Genomic DNA, 23,697 nt, shown 5'->3' on the forward strand with positions numbered 1-23,697 from the left:
TTGTGGGGTCTCACTGGCCCCTGCTGATGCCTTCAGCGGCCTGAGGAAGGGGCCCCTTGAAGGAAAAACTTCAGTCGTTAAGGTAATTCCTTTTTATTACGTTTCTTGTTATCTTTGTTTTAGAAAGCTGCACAAGAGGTCGGAAGGATTAGCCTGTGGGCCTCGGTGGCAGGGCCGGGCCCCACCCGCCTTGTGTGGTAGTGAGAACCTCAGTCTCCTCGTTTGGTTTGTGATGAACTCTGCTCATGCTTTGGTCCCAGTAAAAGTCTGTAGTTAAAAATGGGGGTTGGGGCGCCTGGGTGGCGCAGTCGGTTGAGCGTCCGACTTCAGCCAGGTCACGATCTCGCAGTCCGTGAGTTCGAGCCCCTCGTCAGGCTCTGGGCTGATGGCTCGGAGCCTGGAGCCTGTTTCCGATTCTGTGTCTCCCTCTCTCTCTGCCCCTCCCCCGTTCATGCTCTGTCTCTCTCTGTCCCAAAAATAAATAAACGTTAAAAAAAAAAAAATTAAAAAAAAAAAAAAAATGGGGGTTGACCTTTGCTGAAAGAAGGGCGTGTCTCCGCCATGATCCTTTAAATACTGTAGTTTTGGAAACACAGACTTTCTGGGCTTCAGATACGAGCACACTTATCGGGGGTAAATTCTCTGTCCGTAGCGCGGGGGGCGGGTAGCTGATGTCAACATGAGTGCCTCCGTGTTTTTGCCAGAGGGGTCACCCATTGTTTGGGTGACTTGGCTATAGGAGGGATCTGGGAGCCAAGCAGGGCATTGGGGCCACCCTTCTGGAATATGATGATTTTATACCAACAGCGGCTGACTTGTGTGGGGAACCATCTCCGCATTTAATGAGCCATGTGACCTCGGGAAAGGCGTTTGACTTCTCGGGGGTTTGGTTTCATCATTTGTAAAGCATCAATAAAAGCACCTACCCCTAGTTAACCCTCAGAACCAAACGAGAAAACGTGGGTCAACGTTCACCGGAAGACGGCATAAAGCACGACGTAAAACAAGGCGGTTATTTTATTATTGAAACATAATGGAGTCTCTTGCTCCAAGGTTATTTGTTATTTGCATGACAAAGAGGTGCAAGTCCTAATGATGTTGCAGAGGATAATCTCATCCATACAAATAACCTGCAGCGTTCCCAGGACTTACTGGCAGTTTCTGGTTATGTTATTCCATTCTAGTGTTTTACTAACATCTTTGTGTAATCCTTCCGTAACACAGTTAGGGGTGTTTGTGCGTGTCTGTACACACACACATTTTTTTTTAATGTTTATTTTTGAGGGGGGGGGGGGAGAGGGTGGGGGAGGGGCAGAGAGAGAAGGAGACACAGAATCCGAAGCAGGCTCCAGGCTCGGAGCGGTCCGCACAGAGCCCCGTGTGGGACTCGAACTCACGGTGAGATCATGACCTGAGCCAAAAAGTCTGACGCTTCACCCACTGAGCCACCCAGGCGCCCCAAGGGCGCTTCATTTTTTCTATTCCGTCTTTCAACCATTTGAACGAAACGTAGATGAAGATACCAGTGGGAGGTCCCGGGGCCTCCCCGCACCCTGTACAGGTGCCTGAACACAGCACCTCACTGCATGTGAGTGTGCGGTCTGTGGGCACGGTCCCCTTGCTCCTCCCCGTGTCTCAGTCCTCACCAGCTCTCCAACTCGGGGGCAGGGGGGTTGGGTCAGTCACCATTCCTTTGTAAGTTTCCGATGAATACTTTTAGGAAAAGAGACTGGACTCAGGGCAGCTCTTCCTCTGGCATAAAGGTAGACGCTGCGGACACGGGCTCGGGATGGACCCCGCTCATGAGGGTGTCTGCGGTCTCAGGAAACCAGAGGGTAGCCTCTCTGCTGATCGAAGCGGGAGCGGACGTGAACATGAAGGATAAAGACGGAAAGACCCCTCTAATGGTATGCCACCCTTCAGAAAACAGCCCGGCTTTGTGTGTGCCATTGGGAGGAGAGCCGCTTCTGTACTTAGCCAATTCTGGTGAATTCGGCCGTGCGCGAGCCCTGGGCCTTGGCTGCCTGTATGTATTCCCCACCAGCCTGTAGTGAAGGCATGACAAGGTCACTACAGTAGTTTTGTTGTCTTCCTACAACTCTTTCCTTAAGGATTACCAGCCCCAGCCCCCTGGGCCTTTGCAGGGTCCCAACAGATCTGTTAAAGCAAAGGACGTGCTGCTTTCTGTGCTGGTCCCGCCTGGCGTTTCTCTCTCGTGTCATCTTCTTGGGGAGAAAGGCAGACTCTGCTTCCGTGTCCCTGGTGCTCACCTTCGCCCCAAAGCCGCGGTGGCCCTGGCTGGCTCTCTGCCTTCTGGAGAAATCGGCTGGCCGATTTTCTGGGCCCGCCTGCACGGGGTCCACCCTGACCACCGGCCGCGTCCTCCGCAGGGAGGGCGGCCTCTCTCACCCCCCGCTGACTTTTGTTTCTCAGGTGGCCGTGTTGAATAATCACGAGGAGTTAGTCCAGTTACTTCTTGATAAAGGGGCAGACGCAAGTGTAAAAAATGAGGTAAATAACTCCTTCTTTATCTAAAGTCTTTCCCTGGAGGAGAAATATATACATATATATGCATATATACCTATATACGTATATGCATATGCATATACGTGCACATATATATATATACGTATATATGTACACGTATATACACACACACACACACATGCATATGTATAATCTTTGTTGTTTTCACTTTCAGTTCGGCAAAGGTGTCCTAGAAATGGCCAGAGTTTTTGACAGACAGGTTGGGATGCTCTTGGTGATTTTCAAGGCTAATTTTGTGGTACTTTTAACATAAAAGAGCCCCGGACCCTTGGATTACCTTCATCTGTTTTTGTTTCTCTAGAACGTGGTCTCCTTATTAGAAGAAAGGAAAAGAAAACAAGTGGCGAAGAAGCCCTCTGTCTGCTGAGCCGGGCCCCACGTAGCCCGACAGCCCCGAGGAAACAACGTCCCACGTTTGACTATTTGATTTTATTTCTTTGATTGGTTTGATTTTTTTTATTTGATTATTTATTTTCGTTGAAGGTTCACCGTGACTTTTGTAACGTACGACTGTTTCCCACTTTGAAATACATCTTTTTACCTATGCACGCGGGCCTGTGGTGTCCTCACTGGGCGTCTCCGGCACGGGGATGTTTTCTTGCACTTGGGCCTTTTGGAGTGAGACACGAAACAAAATATTTATGCACTGGAGCTACACAAACATACATGGATCTCCCACTTTCCGCTCCCCCCCCCCCCCCCCCCCCAAGGCTGTCCTCTGAGCCGCTCCGGGACCTTGTGGAAATTCTTCCCCTCATGTGTTTTCAATTATGACCTCCCCTCCCGACTCCGGGCCTTCCAGGCTGCGTGGTCAGGCTGGTGTTCCCTCCTGGAGGGACAGCTCCTCCCGAAAGCCCAGGAGGCCACGTGCAAAGCTTTCTCCTCAGCTGTTGGCCTCACATCAAAGCACAAGATCCATATTTCAAGACTCCGATTCCGCTCTATTAGAGGTGTTTGGTGGAGGGTCAGTCTGTTTTAGAACAGACCTGTCTGAGAATGCGTTTGCATATACTTCGGCCCTGACAATGAAAGGCCCAGCCTGCTGGCACAGTGACGCCTCTGCCGAAGAGAAGCGTCTTACGTTCCGCCGTCAGAGCAGCAGAAGGGTTTTTGATGACGATCACGCGGTTGGGAGACCAGTAGGAATGAACCAGAGGTAGGTGTGCTGGTTGGGAGCTTAGGCACGCGTGCGTGGGAGCTTGAATGTGGCAGACACACACGCGAAGCGGGCCGAGTGGGCTAGCGGACCGCGTGCGTTTTGTGGCTCGGGGGACAAGCGGGTTAACAGCCCCGTGAGAAGGCCAGCTATGAAGGTCTGCCCAGGAGTGGAATTTTCTCTGTAAGGAAACACCGATGAAAAGGTAATTAAAGCTCTAAAGCTTTGGGGGGAAGGGCACAGAGAAAAAGCGCAGTTTTCTTGATGTTGGCAATGCTCAGCTTTATTCCACACAGTTTCTAGAATATCCACCTCAGGAATTGGATTCGTGGGTCATAGATCGTCCCTCTCCTTACTTCATCAGTGTTTTACCTTTTGTACAAAAGCACATTCCTTTAAATTTGCCAGGTTAACTTTTTATTTTTTAGAGAAATCGTGAGCTGGGGAGAGAGAGGGAGAGAGAAAGGGAGGGGGAGAATCTCACAGGCTTCATGCTCTGTGCAGAGCCTGATGAGGGACTTAGTCCCACGACCCCAGGATTATGACTTGAGCCAAAATTAAGGGTCAGACGCTCAACCGATAAAGCCACCCAGGCGCCCCTGGATTAACTTTTTAAATCTCTCTCAAAAATCAGAGCACAGAGTCACAACTCTCCAAGGCCCCTGCATTTCGCCCCCAGGATCGGTGTTGAAATTCATCTCCATTTCGTTTCTCAGTCTGCCGTAGATCATAGTCACAAGCCCCCTCTGGGGCAAGAGTACGCATCCCTTCTTACTGACAAAACCTTGGCAACATGGTCCCATCTTCCTCACAGAAGCCTTGGCCACATAATGGGGGGACCTTGGTCAATGCGATGTTAACGGAAATGGCTCCTGCCCCTCTGAGCAGAAGTTTAAAGAATCCCCACGTCTCTCTTCTGCCAGGAGACCAGCTGTGACTCACAGGGAGGCTGCACCATCAGCCCAGGGCCCCAAGGAGAGCAGAGCTGGCGCAGAGATGGGCGTGACCCGTGCATAAGCAATAATCCTTGGGGTAAGTCACTGAAACTGACGGGTGGTTTCTTATCCCAGTGTAACTTAGCCGAAAATGACTGCTTCCGGGATCCTGTCGTACACTTGTGAGTTTAATTTTCCACAAATGACATTCGCATCTCTCAAGCCCTATGGTTTCTGGCCTTACTCAGATTCTTAAAAATTCAGGAATAGAAACTAAATCTTCTCAAACGTCTTTTCAGTGTCTCTGGTAACCCTAATAAGGCGTATTTCCCTGAAGTCTGTCGATTTGGTGACTTGATTAGATCTTAAGGGATTGAACCATCCTTCTCTTAAAATAATCTCACTGGAGATTGCAGTGGACTGCTGGATTCTTCTTGCTGGTGCTTTGTGTCTTTGCTTCTTATTTTTTTCTTTAATGAGATTAGTGACTTATCTTGTGTTTTAATTTTCCCAAAGAAGCAACATATGGCTTGTGTTCTGCCATTTGGAATTTGTGGCTTAACGTACAAAATTTCATATATATATATATATATATATATATATGAAATTTAATATATATAACATATGTAATATTATATAATGTATACATAATAGTTTTATGTATGGTTCTGTGTACCTAGTTTTCCAGAAGCACTTTGAAAGAAGGCATATTCCATATGTTTGAAGTATCCCAATTTGATATCAGTTTGATGACATTATTAACTGAGGTCTTCTAGGTACTTATTTTTTGCCTACTGGCTTTGATGTGGGTGAAAGGTGGTAAGAAAGAGAGACCCCTTATTACCATTCTCTAGATCTATTTTTCTTTGTATTTTCTGCAGTTCTTTTTGAAGTTGGATTCTATTTTTCAAAAATTCATAAATTTCCATTAAACTTAGGTTTTCCTTCTGGGTAAGTCTGATGTCCACATTTCTACCCCCGCATGCTTGTGTTTTTGAATTTCTCCCCTTTGTAAATAAGGTGACTTGAAAAAATTATTTTGCTCGGTTATACACTTGACACTGTTCAAAACGAGTGTCTTGTCCTCCTCCCCTCTGTGTCTGTTTAAAGACACCTTTCTTGTGCCATCACCTGACTGGTTCGCGTAGACTGGCAGCACCTGTCCCCTGACCCCCCCCTCCCTCCGCCCACTCATTTTAGTGTCTTATTACTGTTCAGAATTTCCTTGTGCCTCTTTAAGTGGGTGAGATTATAGACACATTTTTTTAAACTTAAACTTTATTTTTGAGAGAGAACAAGAGCAGGGGAGGGGCGGAGAGGGAGAGGGAGAGAGGATCTGAAGCGGGTTCGGCACCGACAGCAGTGAGCCCGATGTGGGGCTCGAACTCACGACCCTTGAGATCAGGACCCGCCCTGACGCTGGACGCTCCCCCAGCTGACCCACGCAGGTGCCCCTAGTCACGTTTTTCCACACGAGGGTTTCCCTTTCCCCATTTTCACCACGTTGTCAGTAACGAATGAGACACATCTTTACGTTTACTGTATACCATTTATTGGATATAATATTCTTAACAAGAACTTTTTCTACGGAAATAGCAGGTTGTCACCTGTAGAGCCCCAGTATGAGAACTGTGTACAAAAGTAACAGACTGTAACATAAAAGGTATGTGAAAAAAGTCAGCAAACCGAAGCATTATAAATGGACGAAGCACTATGAAATTAATGGACTGGTTTGTTGAGAAGCGGTAACTTTGTACTGTGCCGAACAGCCTATAGCCACGAGTTAAAAAGACTTGGACTTAACGGTGTGCCACGGGCCTTCCTGATACCCTCCCATTCTGACCTAAGAGAAGGTCAGAGAACAATCTGCTCTGCCATCGCTTGTCCTGCTGGGACCGTTAGAGGGTTTTCTGTCTTTCTCATTTGATGCTTTTTTTTTCCCCCATCACTGCCCTACTTAAGTACTTGCTTATAGGCCATGAACATAGATGTTTTTCGGTTTCCTTGTAAAACTAAAAAGATCACAAGGTATTTATTATTTTGCCTGGATTTGAACTGTGCTTCAACTGAGGACTAAGTTATTTTATGGAAGGAGACCCACGGTGGGGGGGGGGGGAGCCTAGAAGACATGTGTTTTTGCAGATGATGTGGAAGGTCAGGGTGGGTTCCAGAATATTCAACCTGAAAGAGCTGAATCCACTGAGCATTCCTTTCAGTGTGTGGTAAATCTCCTGGCTGTCACTGCCCACGATGGACTGCTATCGCGATTTTATACGCACCGTTTCTTCTCCTAGGTTTTCCTCACATGCAACACTCTTATGGCTGGACTGGCTGCTGTCGCTGCTGTCCCAAGAGTAAAGAGGGGATTTTCATCCACGTGGAGGTAGATTGCTTCTGGAAGCATCCTCAGTGCCCGGAACTGGTTCTTAGCCCGGGGCTTACCACTCTTTCTTAGTGTTACTCATATCGCTATCAGAGGTTCCAAAGTAGGTTTTAAAGGGACAGATGTCAATAGGGACTGGAGAGGTGCCCAGGGAATTGTGCCATCCGAGACAGATGGATGTTCTGTGGCACGATGTTGCCTGGAAGGGGGACTCTTGCTGGGTTCAGAGCTGGGGGCATAGCTGGTGGGCTTGTGCCGTGCTGACACTCTGGAGAAGGCTGGGCTCGTGGGGGTAGTGACACAGTGTCACGGTCCCCGCTTTGGGCGACCTAAAGTAGCTATGACCACAGCAATCTGTCACCTTGGAGGGTCCTCTGGAAAAGAGGCTTGCCTCTAAGTGATGAGAAGCAAACAGATGGCGTAGCCTCCTCTGCCTTGTGTCCAGATGTGTTCACGGGCCTGCTCCTGAGTCGTGGGGGGAGGAAGTGTGGCAGCCTAGGGCTGGCCTCCGTGGGGTGGGGGGCGGGGGGCCATGAAACAATGGTACCTGCACTGTCCCCCGCCCGCCAGCCATAATGTATGAAGTCTGCAGCTTGAGAATCACGCCTGGGGGTCAGCAACGGGCTGCGTGAGACTTCTGGGGAGGGTCGGTATGACGTTTATCTGGGTCACTTGTGGTTAGCTGGGGTCCTACCGATAGCAGGAGGGATCTCCGCCCTGGGCCGGCTGCTCCCAGAACACCGGAGAGGGAGCCCCGCCCCCCCCAGCACACGTTTAACATGAAATCAGCCTCACGAGGAAAGTGTGCAAAGGGTCGGTTTGCACGAGAAGGCTGCGGCCGCCTGCCCAGGCATCTCGTCCTTTCCATTCTCAGGGTCTCATTGGCTCAGAATGCTAATTTAGTAAACATGAACGGAGAGACGACAGGAGGGGGCCGGGGCCTTCTCAGCTGGCCCAGCACCAGGGGGGATCACAGGCTCCTAAGGACAGCTTGTCACTGATCAGAGCATCAGCTGCTTTTCTTTTAGGGGATGCATTGATGTGTTGTATTGATTTGCCAGAGAACAAGGGCCTATGGGTTCAAGCCTGAGAACTCATACTAAAGTTAAGAAGGCATAAAAATGTCCCCTCGGAGACCAGTCAGGAGTATTTATTCTCATGTAGTTTAATTTGTTGCTTTTGTGGTTTCTGTGACGTCATCCCACATGTGTAAGCTGGAAAAATTCACACTGGGAAGTATAACCTCCGTATGCATATTTTGACAATGGAAAATGTTATGCATTGTTTCTCTTGGTTGCTACCCATCTGATTCCATGTGTCAGGAAAACAAACTGTTACCAAAAAACTCAGGAGATAAACTCTTAAACAGAATGCCTGGAAGATTAGCCATCTATTTTCCAGTAAGTGGGGTCAGAGAACTACACGTATAACGAGACAGGGGAAGAAAAGTGACCACCCTCAGGGCCTACTTCGTGTCTAGACACGTTGAATTTCTCAGTGACAGCCTTATAAACTCAAATCAACTCTCATTCATGCCTATAAAACTTTAAAAACATATTAAAAAAATAGACTGGCACTGAAATAGAAATATTGATTTTTGCTGCCATCATCTGTAAGGCTATAAAAAGGGGGGGGGGGTTCATCTTTCCCCCATCCCCAAAATACCTGGCTCTTTTCCTATGTTCTATTAAAATGGAAGTTATTGCTAAATATAATTCTGCATCTTGGGAATACTGTTCCTTTAATAATATCTGTATATTGTAAGGGGATGTTAGGTTTAAACTAGTATCCAGAAATAACGTGTATGGCTCTATAAAAGCAATTACTACTATAGAGATACAAATGTGTCATCAGCTGCAGCTCCTAAATGGCCATCGATGACATTGTGTAAGATCACAGCGTTAACCTTTTTTAATACCAGGCTATTCCTGGTTCTCTGAAATGGAAGCACAGGAATTACAGTTAAGGACAAAAAAAAAAAAAAAAAAAAAAACCAAAACAAAACCCAAAAAACAAAATTCACACCCTCTTCCTCCCATAGGAGGAGGGGCTAAAATGACAGATCCAAGGGTTTGGGCATCTGTGAAGACAATATAATGCACCATAAAAATTCTGTAAACTTTTCACTAGCATCGGGTTTGGCCTTGATACAATTACTAAGTGTAATATCAGTTACCGTAATTCTGTAGGTACTCATCAGCAGTAACATTTTCTAACATGGCTTTACCTTTTTCAGAAATTAATAATTGATACAGATGCATGCTGTAGGAGTTGGAATGTTTTCGCGCTGGGCTCCCTTTTGTGTTTGTGACATGGCTTTAGTTAGTTTATCCGCGATCGTGATTACCATGTTGCCTAGATACGGTGGGGGAACACGGGGAGAGTTCACCGCAGTCTTGTTTTCTGGAAGGCAAACTGATTCTTGGTATATTTGGTCTCTCTGCTTCAAGGCCTGGAAAAACTGTTGAAATGACCCCAGTTGAAGTCTTCATCACAAAACACTCAGAGTGAATTACAGAACTGTTGTCAATTGCCTTCCAGTGTCAAAACGAGTCACATATGACCCCACTAGAAGACAGAGGCATAATGGCATTTTTCCTTGTCTGAGTATTTTTGTCATTTTCATGCCATTAGACGCAGGCAGCTTCAAGATCGTGTGGAGAAATGACTCCCCAGTCAGACATTTGAAGAGTAAAAGGTTAAAGGGGACGCGGCCCAAGAATGCATTTCATGAATATTTAGGATTAGGAAATTGATTTCCTCATCACATTCTGTGCCGCTCAACAGGTAGGTTGCAAATGTTTATACTAAAAATATCTTTTCGAGATTCCTGCGGCCAAGCTGGGAAGATAGAATGCCCCCCTAAATAACTTACAAGTAACTTAGGATTCTTTGTCCTAGACGAACGGCGGGCGCAGGCTGCCTCATGGCATCCATTCGGTTGTAGTTTTGCAGGCATACGGAGTCTGCCCAATTTTTAATAAGTTTGAACCTTGCAATAAAAGATTTTTATCTACAGGATTGATTCGCTAGATCTCGTTACTGGTTCACAGCTGAAAATAGTTATGGTCCCATGGAAAGCCTCATCCATCCGTCTGAACACAGAATCACTGTATTACGGTTGAGAAGACAAGGTGGTAATTTGCTCAGCGCCAACCCGTACAGGGAGAGATTCATGTTTGTGGTGCCTGGGCAGGAGCCTCCTTGTAGAAACGCCACCTTTCCCCATCTAGATAAGACGCGGAGGCCAGCACCGTGCAGAGGGCAGTGTTTCTGCAAAGCCACCGTCATTGCCTGCTCTCCAAATGTGCTCACGGCTGGTGAGCTCACGGTCAAGTTTCTGCCTGGCCTCCTGTGTTCCGGGCTCTGTCCTGGGGCGGCCACACCTTAAAATTCCTTCCTGCAACTCGGGTTCTCTTCCAAGCTTCCTGGCCCCAAGCCAGATCCTTCCCTGCTCTCCTGGAAGTTCAAGGTGTAGCCGCTGGTGGGCGGGGCCAGACAGCCACACCCAGCCTGGACTGGAAGCCCCTGGCTCTAGCTCGAGATCAGGGGTTCCAGAGAATCACTCAGCATTCATTCTACCTGGGGTCTCCTGGGCTGTGTCTGTGCCATAACCACAGCCACGCATGGCTGGGGAATGGTTCTTCGATAAAGCCTCGATCGGAAAGTGAACCTCCTGTCCAGAAGCCCATAAAGCATGATATTTCAAGTTCACTAAACTACTGAAAGCACACAAGCCTTCCTTCCGTGGAAAACTCAGTGATGGTAAAAATGCCTCCCACAGCGCACCGCACTGTAACAAGCATTTGGCATAAATTAATAATTTACAAGTACCTGAGCAAGTATACAGAGCACCATAGCACAGCACAGCACCGACGGCAGTAGCTCGAAGTTCTCAAAATAATGGTGTTTTAAACATTAAAAAAAAAAAAATTCTAAAAGTTGGTACAAAAACACAGAACTCCCAACTGGAGTTGAAAGATAGTGCAAACTTCTGTCTTCACTGTTGAAAAAAGATGGCGACTTGCTTCTCACTTCACGTAGGCAGCGTGGGTAGGTCTGGGCACTTGACGTGGGTGTTTCGGAGCGGGTCTGCAGCGAGGGAAGAGGAAACGAGAGGGAGGGTGGGTGGAGGCCTTGGAAATGGCTTTTGTGGGTATACAGATGTCTGCAGTTGGGTGTCTTTTCCTGCCCTTCGCTGAGCCTTTGGGAGCAGACCTCCCCCCAGCTATTCCCCCCGCCAAAGAGGGCTGCAGGTCACATCCGGGACCTTGCTCAGGGCTGCAGGGTTGCTGGTGGTTTATGCCAGCTGGCCACCTACGGGAGCCCTCACCGAAGCCATCCCTCCTCTCTGCAAGCAGACTCTAGAACAGTGCGCGTTCAAGAAAAATGGGAGCCACGTACGTAATGGAAAGTTTTCCAGTAATCACACGAAAAAAGTAAAAAGCAAATGAAACAACAGGGCGCCTGGGTGGCTCAGTCGGTTAAGCGTCTGTTTCTCGGTTTCGGTTCAGGTCACGATCTCAGGGTTTCGTGAGTTCGAGCCCCGCATTAGGCTCTGAGCTGTATTAGGCTCTGTGCTGACAGCTCAGAGCCTACTTGGGATTCTGTCTCTCTCCCTCCCACTCTCTGCCCCTCCCCCACACATGCTGTCTCTCTCTAGGAAAAAAAAAAAAGTAGATGAAACAAATTTTAGCAATGAATTTCATTTAACTCCATACATTCCCAGTCGCAGTATTTTGATATGAAAAGGGACGGAGCACGAAGTCGTCCCCGTCCCGTGTCTGCCTGCGGGGACCTGACTGGCCCGTGCATTTCCAGGGAGCAAAGCCGGGCATGAGGGATCCCTCCCAAATGAATGTGCAGGACATTCTTCTCCTTCAAGAGCAAGACCAAGATGGGCTTGCCCTGGGCTCAGCGACTGGCAGAGGTGACGATGGGCCACTGCCGGATGGCCTTTACAAAGAGAGCCCTCCACTCGTCGTGTCCACGTAAAGCCGTGCTTTTCCCTGTTGAGCAAGTAACTTCAAGATGAGCACACGAAACCACAGCCAAATAACTAGGATGGTGTGCAGTCTTTCCGTATTTCTGCCCTCGAGAATTACACCACTGTTCTACCCCCTTTGACCAGAGTTATCTTTGGGATTTATTGGGCAGCTCTCTGAGGCCAACCATTTTTCCCAAGAGCGGTAATGACATCACGAACGTCTTCCCCTTTCGAGACACTGAATTATTGAGCCCAGGGCCTGGCCCACACACGACCTTTGGTTCCTTTGAGCTCATATAGCAAGCTTCCTGCCAAGGCGGGGCAGTGTATGTCCAAGGAGTGTTTTGGCTGTGGGTTCGATCTACCCACTGCAGGGAAAGAGGTCGGGGGGTGGGGGGTGGGGGGCGGCCCATGTGTAGCCTTTGTCTCTTCCCACGAGCACGGAGGAGCTGCCTGGTCGCCACCCTGCGTGGCATTTCCACCATCCAGAAACAGCTGCACGTAACCTCCAGAGCACAGTAAAACGTAAGAAAAAAATTGTGAGCATTTATTACATTTGTTTTCATCTAACTTCTATCATGAGAAGTTATGCATAGCTATTTAAATAGGGGCTCGGTTTAACACCCAGCTCGCAAAATTCCTGGAAATTGATTAGCTCTCAAAAAGCAGTGTGGGTCCGCCGCGGCCCACGGCCCCTTCAACCCCCCTGGGTCAGGAGGCTGCCTTCCCGTCCTCTGGGACAGGGTGAGCGGCGGCCACAGCTGGGGTTTTGTTAGTTGTGTGGAGAAGCTCCCCCTGGGTACCACGTCTTCCGGAGCTAACGCCTCACGCCCTCCTTATTCACCTGGGCCCCTCCAAGCTCACCTCCTTTCTCGGGACCGCAGGGGTCGGGCAGAGTTTGTGCGGGTTGAATACTGTTAGAGGCGTGCTCAGCCTTCGTGGGATCATGCCACTTGGAAGCCGCTAATGTGCATCCCTTTGGGGGACACGGCCTGGCCCCTATCCGGTTCCACTTGATCTTGGTTTAATCTCTTAGGGACACTGGGGCCCTTGCTAGAAGCCGCATGGGGATCCTGGGGAGTAGAAGCTCATGACGGCCTCTGGGTAACGCTCCTCTCTACCTTTGCATCGGTTTCATGCTGTTCCCAGGTACCAGAGGTAGAGAGAGCCCGGCCTATGCCATCAGACCCATGTCCTGACAGGGGGCGGAAAGCACCGGGGGGTGTGGGTGCCCCACACGGTTGTGGGGAGAAAGAGGCCCGGCTGTTACACCAACCTGAGCGGCACCAGGCAGAGCCCAGACTCCGGCTGCCCCAGGGCCCTGGCGGAGGGGCTGGTGAACCGGGAGGTCTTACTCAAAGGATCTGCAGGCAGAGGCTTCTGAGGAGGGTTTGGCTTCCGAGTTCCCTGCAATAAACCACAGAATTATGATATGATCACCCGTCTCTGTGAACTGGGACACGACCTTGACCTCAGAAGTGGGAAACAGAGCGTGTAAGCAGGTGCTAGGCCACACAGTTCTCACGTCCAGAATAAACTTTCTAAACACCTTCTCTCCCCGTACAAGTTGTTGATCTGTGTTAATCTCCTTGCCAACATCTGCTCTGACATTTCAAAGGTTTAGCCACAGCATCGCATAGTTGCACACACTCAAATGAGGGTCTTCGGATGCCACACCAGTCACAGGCCTCGGGGGTGCCGTTGACACTGGCGTTTCTGGGCCAGCGCTACCCGCAGGATGTAAGCTTTCCTGTGTCCTTAAGCTTCCTTTTGACTTGTAAAGGCCTAAAATCAGAGATGGGTGAAAAATCTCGTTTAACGCCATTTGTTTAAATTTCCCAGAATCTTGTAACAGAACTCCTTCAACTCTGGATGAAGTCGCCAACTTTTCATCCGTCACTATGGGGTCTGAATAGCAAATGTTGATCCAGATTGCTGAACGAAATGCACTGAAATTCTACCAAAATCCTTAGTTCAAAGAATCACAAGCTCACATGCAAAGGGATGCTGAGAAGGAAAATCTAAGACCAAGTGTTTTGAGGGACAAGTGTAACTCTATAAGGAAGAGAACAGAAAGGTGTCACATTGATCAGAGCCCAGCGAGGGAGCCAGCAATAGAAGAGCGAGCGTGAACTTGGGCATTACATTGGGTTTTATTCAGAGACAGGTGCTTTGGGACTGTGTCGGCCACTTGCCAACTCGAAACCTATCTCAGAGCATTGTCATGTAGACTAAAAAAAAAAAAAATGCAGGGCACCTGGGTGGCTCAATAGGCTAAGTGTCTGACTTTGGTTCAAGGTCATGATCTTCCAATGCATGAGTTTGAGCCCTGTGTCGGGCTCTGTGCTGACAGCTTGAAGCCTGGAGCCTGCTTCAGAGTCTGTGTCTCCCTTCTCTCTCCGTTCCTTCCCTGCTTGTATTGTACTCTGTCTCTCTCAAAAATACACATTAAAAATTTTTTTTAAACGTAATGCCTAGGAAGCTCCCAGAACATAATTATTAATAACATAATAATGAGCCTTCCCTCAGGCCACAAATTTTAAAATGCTTAAGGGAAATAATCAGAGAAACAAACAGTAAAACCAAGGGTTTTCAGGGGACTCTTTCCCTGGTTACCCTGAGGAAAGGGGGGACAGAGGGATACCTGGGGTGGGAAGTTATTTTACATGTTGACAGTTCCCTCCCCTTGGCCCATGGTGGACACAGGTGCCGAGACACCTTCTTCTCTGGTGTTTGTGGCCTAGAAGCAGTCACAAATGCACCGAAAGCTTACAGGAAACTTTGCTAGGACCCAAGGGAGACGGACATCCTAATAAGATGATCTACCTTACTGTCCTATGCCACCCTTCCAAGACCACTCCAGATGATTTAAAAACCCTCGACTTGAATTTCTCACAGCACCCATCCCATTAAAATGACGTTTCCTCAGCACACGGAGCTCAGTTGAATGCAAACGTATCACCGGCATGTAGCCCATCTTTGTAAGCGAAGGTAGCAACCCCAGAAGCGTGTGTGGAATCACAGCCGTATGGAAAATACGCCAAGTTGAAACAATGGGCAATGGGCCAGTGACCAAGGGAAAGACTTAAAAGTGCCACTTCTATACCAGCTCACGTGAAAAGAAACAAACTAAAGCAAATTCCTTGACTAGGCATAAAGACCGTCTAACGTGCCTGAGAACTGGAGCACTGGAGCCAGGCTGGTGGTTTATTTGGCCAGGCTCTGCAAACGCAGGTGTTACTTAGCCTCTGGAAGTTGTGGAGAGGGGATGCTAGGAGTGTCTTCCTCCTGACATTGATGTGAGGAGTGGGAGACGCTACCTATAAAGCAATTAGCACAGGTGCTACTGCTATAGCCTATTTATTACTGATGGAGTCAATTTACCATCTAAAAGTACCGTCATCTACCGCCAAACTTTGGGTAATGAACTATGGGAATAACGCAAGCCCCGCTTCCTGTAAGATGGCAGAAAACCACGGGCAAGATATTAGTGTGTGACGTACAAGTGAATGCATGCACCTATAAAACGGAAAGGCTCTGAGGTTTAAAGGATTCATTCCTAAGTGATACCAGTTTTGCTGCGAAGAATGAATGAGTATCTGGTCTTGGTAATAAAGATAACGTCGGGTTTTTACGGCAGTGCTGGAGAAAAAGTGAGATCCATGTTCTAATGCATCGTAATGCATTTGGCTCTATCATGGAAACTTAGGACATAATTAGCTTGGCCATTCATCCTGGTTTGTTTGGGACATTCGCAATTTACATTCATGGCCTTGTTTAATTATTAATCGCAACTCTCAGATAGGTCCTGGTTTAGAGGATAAATTGGTTGGTCGCCATAGTGACCAAAGCCCCAACAGTGGAAATGCTGATTGAAATGTTGATCAAACCCTGGGGTCCGCGAGGCTGCAGTCCGCTCTGAAATCGGTCCCGCTCACAGATGCTGTCTAGGTGAGATGCCCACTTGTTACCAGGGCCAAACTGGCACAGGGCAACAGTGGAGTCCGTGCAAGACGAAGGCAGCCTCCCTTTTTAAGGTATCGGAATATCTCTAATATTTGGGGGGAGGCATTAGCTGCACAGGTGGGACCTTGGAGGGAGGGGTAGAATTCCCATGCTGCCTTTTAGGCATTGCTCTTCATGCTGCCTTTACCTGAGCCTAGGCTTTCCAGAAAAGTCCAGTCTGGCCATGAAGCATCATCAGAATGGAGTGGAGAAAGGACTCCAGGCCAGGTTGTACACACTCAGTAAACATTAGGTTTACTAATTGTTTACTAATGTAAACAATAGGTCCCATAGACCTATTCTCATGTCATTTTTAGAATTTTATTTTTAAAAACATTTTAATATTTATTTTGAGAGAGAGAGAGCACGAGCGAGCATGAGCATGCAAGCAGGGGAGGGGAAGAAAGAGAGGGGGAGAGAGAATCCCAAGCAGGCTCCGTGCTGTTAGTGTGGAGCCTGATGCAGGGCTCGGACACACAAACTGTGAGATCGTGACCCGATCCAAAATCAAGAGCTGGATGCTTAACCAACTGAGCCACCCTAGCGCTCCAGGCCTATTTTCCTTTTAAACAAAATCAGGAATTCAGACCCCCATGTCTCTCCCTTTTCAACTTCCAGACACTGGAGGAAAATCTAGATATGCTATAAAGTAGAATCGTCTCATCTCTCCATGTTTGCTCGTGTGTTAGCAGCAGCTACACATTTCAAACTTTTTAGAGGGCTGAGAACAAATTTTTAAATCCAACGGGAGCCCTCTGCCTTGACCATCATCATAAAGAATTCTCAACTGTTATCAACCTCCGTGTAAGCAAGAGTAAATGCATCCTGCATATCCAGAGACCTCTCCACAGGAAGGTCAGATGTTATCACAGGAAGATGAGAGAGACGCCCCTGATGCTGACACGGGGCCAGGGGCAGCATCAACCCCACCATCCATACTCGGGCTCTCCGGCTCTGTGAGGAATATGCTTCAAGATGACTCCAAGGATAGCCGGTTCTCAGGAAAATGTGCAATACCTTTTCTTTCTTCAGAAAAAGCAGGGGTCTTGACAAATCTGCTTTCAACACTTACACCTGTCTGTAAGGTGACCCTTCTTTCTGAAGCTACCTGAGAACAGTCAAGTAAAGGCACATAGAGGGGCAATACTCCATCTCCGAGGAAACCTTACAACCCCAAACAAATACATATGAAAAGGGTGCCAAGTGTCCAGCAGCCTAGGGTGAGCAAAGGCCAAGAGAAAGGAGAGCATGGCCCCCGTGGCCAACCTGATGGAGCATTGAGAAGAAAACCAGCTCCCCCTTGCTTGAGACAGGCGTGGGGAGGAAGCAGACACTGTGAAGTGTCCAGGGTGAATATGCAGCAGTGTAGACAGGCCCAGCCATTGGTGCAAGCCTGCAGCAGGGCCGGGGCCCGCAGAGTCTATGCTGGAAGCAGGGAAGGCCAGACCGCTGTCATCCCGCAAAACCCTGAGCAGTGGCCTAGACTTCCCCTCAGTTGTCCTGCGACTGGTTTTCCAGGAAGAACCCCCCACCTTTCAGGAGTTTGGACACACTAGGAAAAGGAAGACAAGCTAAGTACCCACCCTGCCAAAATGTATCTGCACAGAAATGAAAAGGGAGGTGGTGAAACTCAAAAGAAAAGGGGAAGAGAAAAATAAAACAGTGAAACCCAAGGATGAAGATAGTACTGAGCAAAGGGCTGTGAAGGTCCTGAGGGAAATGAAGAAAAGTTCAAGGGGGTTCAAGAGTAAAATGCAGACCATAGCAAAGGCTACACAGCATATATATAAATGGTGTCACTTAAGGGATCTGAGTAGAGATAGAAAAAAAATACCTAGATTTTGTAAAAACCTTTCTGAAAGAAAGAGTGTCAAATCTATGGATTAGAAGGGCACACCATTTCTCTGGGGGAATTGAATCAGACTCTTCAATATTAAGACACAACCTATTGAAGTTACTGGACAGCCCTGTACAAAATCATATCACTTAAAAGGGCAGAAAAAAGCCAGCTTCTGATTTCTCCAGGGAAGACTGAAGAAGCCCATGTGTAAGAGTTTGGGAAAAACTAAGTGTGATCCATTAATTTTATATGCAAACTATTGCTGAAAAATGAAAGCAACAGTCAAATGTCTTTGAGCATTTGAGCAAAGCTTGAGCAAAGCTTGAGCAAAGCTTGAGCAAAGCTGCTGAGAATACACTTTTCTAGAGCTCTTGTAGAAGGATGTACAACAGACTGGACACCAGCTAGCCAGGAAAGGAATGGATAGGTGGCACAAAAGATCATCACTGAGCACTGAATCCTTTCAGTGTAGACCTGAGTCTAACAAAATCATGGCAATTATGGGTATAGAACAGAATGTCACAAACCAGGATAATGGAGACACTATAGAACTAACCACAGTTGGGAACTGAGTCTCCCATTTCTGGTAACATGGAAGGCTGGTTATTTTGACCTATTCTCTCTCTAAAACCACTGAAGTTGTTGGATGAAATATATTTAATTTTTTTTCTTTAAAGCAACAAAGAGCTACAAGATAGTAAGATATCAGCAGGTCAGCATCTAACTGGAAGCAGCAGCTAGTAGTGGTAAGTATCAGACAGATTCTGAGAAGGCATCTGCCAAGTTAGGAAAACCTAAGTTTTGATTTTGATACCCTTTTACGGTGAGGGATGCAGGAGTCAAAGGTCAGCACCAGCCCAAGTTTAATAGGAAACTATTCCCTTCCCAACCTTTCCACTCTAAAGCCAGGCTCTGCAAAGACTCTACCTCAGGTAAGAATGTTGGAAGGGATATTGCTTATCCCTGGCAGACTGTAAGGAGGGTTCCCTTGGTGCTAGGCAGATCAATGTAGGAAAATAAACCTCTAACCACAAATTGCGCTTGAGGACCCGAAGCTGAAATCACATTACCTGGGTGGTCACTAAGTCCCCAGCCATTTAAAGGGACCTCAAACTGAGAATGCCTCCAGGGCACCAGGCAGAGGCAAAATACATCCTCTCCAGTGGGTCACACCTTCATCCTAGATCTCAAAGAACTCTCAGAGAGTTTTCTGGATAATTTTCCAGAAAAATGAGCAGCTCATAGTAAAAAATTACCACGCACGTGAAGAAGCAAGGAATTGTAAAGGAAACCCCAGGAGTGACACACTCAGAGACTTCAGATTTTGGAGTTATTGGAACAAATTTTCTATGTTTAAGGAAATGAAAAACAAGCCTGAATATATGAATAATAAAGAAAATTTCTAGAAACAAAAAAGTAAAATATAATTGTACCAAAGATAATAAAATACCTAGGAATAAACTTTACCAAGGAGGTAAAAGACTTGTACTCTGAAGACTATAAAACACTGATGAAAGAAACTGAAGATGACACAGACAAATGGAAAGGTATACCATGCTCATGGATTGGGAAGAATACTGTTTATAAAATTTTTTTTCTATTTATTTTTGAGAGAGAGAGAGGCAGAGTGTGAGCAGGGGAGGAGCAGAGAGAGGGAGACACAGAATCCGAAGCAGGCTCCAGGCCCTGAGCTGTCAGCACAGAGCCCGACATGGGGCTCAAACCCACGAACCGCGAGATCACGGCCTGAGCCGAAGTCGGATGCTCAACCGACTGAGCCACCCAGCCGCCCCGAATTAATACTGTTAAAATGCCCATACTACCCCAAACAATCTGCAGATTCAATGCAATTCCTCTAAAATTATCAATAGCATTTTTCACAAACTAGAATAAATAATACTAAACTTTGTATGGAACCACAAAAGACCCTGAATAGCCAAAGCAACCTTGAGAAAGAAGAACAAACCTGGGGGTGCCACAATCAAAGATTTTAAGATATACTACATCAAGCTATAATAATCAAAACCGTGTGGTACTGGTACAAAAATGGACACATTGATCAATGGTATAGAACAGAGAACTCAGAAATAAACCCATGCTTATCTGGCCTATCTATTGACAAAGGAAGCCAGAATAATCAATGGGGAAATGAGTCTCTTTAATAAATGGTGCTAGGAAAACTGGACCACTTTCTTATACTATACACAAAAATAAACTAAAAATGGGTCATAGACCTAAATGTGAGACCTGAGATCATAAAACTCCTAGAAGAGAAAGGCAGTAATCTTTCTGACACTGGTCTTAGCAATATTTTTCTAGATATGTCTTCTCAGGCAAGGGAAGCAAAAGTCAACTATTGGGACTACACTCAAAAAGTTTTTGCACAGCAAAGGAAACCATCAACAAAATGAAAAGGCAACTTACTGAGTGGGGGAAGATATTTGCAAAAGACATATCCAATAAGGAGTTAATATCCAAAACATATAAAGAACTTATACAACTCAAAACCAAAAAAACCTACCAAAACTCGGGCAGACGAGTTATAGACATTTTCCTAAAGAAGACATACAGATGACAAACAGACACATGAAAAGATGTTCAACATCACTGATCACCAGGAAAATGCAAAACAAAACCACAGTGAAAAAAACCCACGATGAGATACCACTGCATGTCAGAATGACTAGTATCCAAAAGATAAGCAATAACAAACATTGGTGAGGATGTGGAGAAAAAGGAATCCTCCTGGACTACTGGTGGGAATGTAAATTGGTGCAGCCACTCTGGAACAGTATGGAGGTTTCTCAAGACATTAAAAATAGAAATACCATACAAGGGGTGCCTGGGTGGCTCCTTCGGTTAAGCATCTGACTCTTGGTTCTGGCTCAGGTCATGATCTCATGGTTCGTGGGATTGAGCCCTACATCAGGCTCTGTCCTGAGAGTGCAGAGCCTGCTTGGGATTCTCTCTCTGCCCCGCCCCTGCTCATGCTCTTTCTCTCAAAATAAATAAACTTAAAAAAACCCCATATGATTCAGTAATTCTACTACTGGGTATTTATTTACCCCCCCCGCCCCAAACCCCAAAACACTAATTTGTAAAGATATATTCACGCCTATGTTTATGGCAGCATTATTTACAATAGCCAAGATAGGGAAGCAACTCTGTGTTCATTGACAGATGAATGGATAAAGAAGATGTGGTATACGTGTACAATGGAATATTACTCAGCCATAAAAGAAGAATGAGATCCTGCCATTTGCAGCAACATGGATGGATCTAGAGGGTATGACGCTAAATGAGATAAGAGAGAGAAAGACATATACCCTGTGATTTCACTTGTGGAATCTAAATGTGTAATCTAAAAAACAAATGACCAAAATATGCAGAAACAGATCCATGAGTACAGAGAACAAAACTGGTGGTTGCCAGTGGGGGGAGGTGGGAAGGGGGTGGGCAAAAATGGGTGAAGGGGAGCGGGAGGTACAGCCTTCCAGTTATGGAATGAATGAATCATGTGGATGAAGGGCACCACACAGGGACTACAATCAATGGTGTAATGGCAGCGTATGGTGACAGATGGGGGCGGCACTAATGAACGTAGCCTAACACAGAGAGTTGTCAAATCACTCTGTGTGCACCTGAAACTAACGTAACATTCTGTCAACTCTACTTCAATGAAAAAGTTAAACACAGTTGAATGTAAGTACAAATTGTGCGAAGCTAACGGTACCGTTTTACCATTTGTGTAAATCAAAAAACATGGCATCCTATATGTTCATTGGATATCCAGGTATGTAAAAATACCTAAAAGGTTCTATAAAAAATCAAGACCAACCTACAAAAGTGATTGCATCTGAGGCCGTCATGGTAACTTTGTACTGCTTTGTTTTTACTTTTTTTAACAAAAGGAAACGGTATGCATGTCATATCTGAGACTTAAGTAGGCGCATGCATAGAAAAATGTAGCGATGACAATGGTTGTTTCTATGTACTATAAACATGGGTGACTCCTAGATTATTTTCACTTTTCTGTATTTTAGACATCTTGAAAATTAATGGCAACAAAAAGAAAAATACGTTCAGCCTCTGGGCCAAAGTAAAAAACGAAAAGCGGAAGGCGTAGGTTATGTGAAAAAGGCAAATATTGAGAATGGTACAAATCGGAACCGATGAGCACAGATAAAAATGCAGTGTTTGGAGGGAAATCCCTAGAATTCTGTGCTTACGTGACAGCGTACGAATAAAATAAACAATAAAGTACGAATAGAAATGGAGTAAGGGTCTAAAGAGTTAGAGAAATAAACCTGAAGAAAGAGGGAAATGATCGAGATAAATGGAGAAAATAATACATTCGAAAAATGGCTAGCTCTCATTTAGCAAAGACGTATTACACAGGCGCACTAATAACATTAGGTATTTTCATGTAACGATCCCAGAGCCCAGGGATCTCCCCTAGCATGTGCTGGGGAGCAGGAGGGAGCGCTACCATGGCCTTGCGGAAGGCACACTGGCCCCGGGAAAGGACGAAGCAGCGAACATATGGGGTTGAGGGTAACTCAGGTGGCCCTCTGGAAAACGGGAGTTGGTTCCTACTTCAGTTTATACACCAAAATCAGGGGCAAATGGATCAAATGTTTCAGTGAGGAAAAAAAAAAAAAAGATCACGAAAGAATAAGAAAGAGACAAAAATGTATTCTTTGGGAGGGCACGCCTTTCTAAACATGACCGTAAGAGATGGCAGAGGAGACGAAAAGACAGTTGACGAAGAAGGAAAATAAACACAAATGGATCTTAAACCAGCAAAAAGAGGCCCGGTCTCATTTATGGGGAGAGAACCGTGGATAGCACTTATTGTTATTATTTTTTTTACCTATCATTTTGGCAAAGAGAAGCAAAATCTCTGAACGCCGCGTTGGTGGGGACTTGGGGAGTAGGAATCAGCGTGACTCCTTTCGAGACTGGTCCACCTCTCAGGTCGCAGGGCCTTTGGACAGCAATCATGTTCCTCAGATGTCACCCCACAGACATCCTTGCTCACCGGGCCCCAGGTCCCGGGGCAAGAGCGTGCCTCTTTGATGCCGCAAATGACCGGAAACAACCCATGTGGACCTCAGCACAGGTTAAATAACTGGAGGGATGGCTCCACAACGAAATTCGCGGTAGCCACTGAAAAGAATGAGGCGGACCCCCGGGTCATCGCCCGGGAACAGGTGAGTGGAGGGAAGGCCAGGCTATGCCACCATTTGAGTTCCAAACAAGAATCTGCAATAAAACAAGACTGACATCAAGCTGGCAGGTGCTGAGGGTGGCTGTCGGGCAGACAAGGTTTCCCTGCGCTCTTTTCTCCCACCTTGCGTGTGTGAAAATTTCCGGATTTTCAATAATCCCTCTCTGCAGAGAGAGAGACAAAGTGGCGGCGAAGCTTTCCTCTGGATCCGAAGTTGTCTAGCGACGACGACTGCTTCTGAGAAAAGCAGCCTGGAGGCAGAGGTGGGAAGGAGACCAAGAGTTTTCCGAGTAACCCTTTGTACCGTTGGAATTTGTAATAATGGCTACACATTACCTATTAACAAATGCAAAGGGTAAAACAGGCATCCGTGGTTGTTTTTTTTTTTTTTTCAGTATAGCTCGCGCGCTTATGGGAACAGAAATGAGTGGGGAACAAACATCCCTTAGAATACTGTTACCGTGTGAATGGCTTCCCTCTCAAGTTACTTCTCTCCAGAGCGAAATGGCTGCTTCTGCGTGCAAGAGATGCTTTGAAAGACATCCAATGGGTTTGTCGCGCGAAGAATTGGCGCGTGATATGAAACCAAAGAAATTTCAGTTAAGATTTCTGGA

General features: G+C 46.7%; 2 protein-coding genes across 8 annotated transcripts in view; one reads left to right on the top strand and one right to left on the bottom strand.

Annotated features, from left to right (window-relative positions):
- The window catches only part of FANK1 (fibronectin type III and ankyrin repeat domains 1), a 100,841-nt gene extending 97,746 nt beyond the window's left edge, over positions 1–3,095 (top strand). For 4 of the 6 annotated variants that reach the window (XM_047824719.1, XM_047824720.1, XM_047824717.1 and 1 more), the window contains 4 exons: positions 1,764–1,907; positions 2,434–2,511; positions 2,702–2,746; positions 2,849–3,095. In XM_047824719.1, coding sequence (XP_047680675.1) covers positions 1,764–1,907; positions 2,434–2,511; positions 2,702–2,746; positions 2,849–2,914 — 333 coding nt within the window. In that variant the 3' untranslated portion in view covers positions 2,915–3,095. Of the gene's footprint in view, positions 1–1,720; positions 1,908–2,433; positions 2,512–2,701; positions 2,747–2,848 lie in introns of those variants that run through there. The other 2 variants (XR_007145249.1, XM_047824721.1) reach the window with 2 other exon arrangements.
- Positions 3,096–6,167: 3,072 nt separating this feature from the next.
- Positions 6,168–23,697, bottom strand: part of ADAM12 (ADAM metallopeptidase domain 12) — a 350,145-nt gene continuing 332,615 nt past the window's right edge. For both annotated transcript variants that reach the window (XM_047824703.1, XM_047824704.1), the window contains 2 exons: positions 13,285–13,415; positions 6,168–11,113 (listed from right to left, as the gene is read on the bottom strand). In XM_047824703.1, the coding sequence (XP_047680659.1) occupies positions 11,053–11,113; positions 13,285–13,415 (192 nt within the window). In that variant the 3' untranslated portion in view covers positions 6,168–11,052. The remainder of the gene's footprint in view (positions 11,114–13,284; positions 13,416–23,697) is intronic.

Source organism: Prionailurus viverrinus, chromosome D2 (genome assembly GCF_022837055.1).
Source record: "Prionailurus viverrinus isolate Anna chromosome D2, UM_Priviv_1.0, whole genome shotgun sequence".
NCBI classification, from domain to species: domain Eukaryota; kingdom Metazoa; phylum Chordata; class Mammalia; order Carnivora; family Felidae; genus Prionailurus; species Prionailurus viverrinus.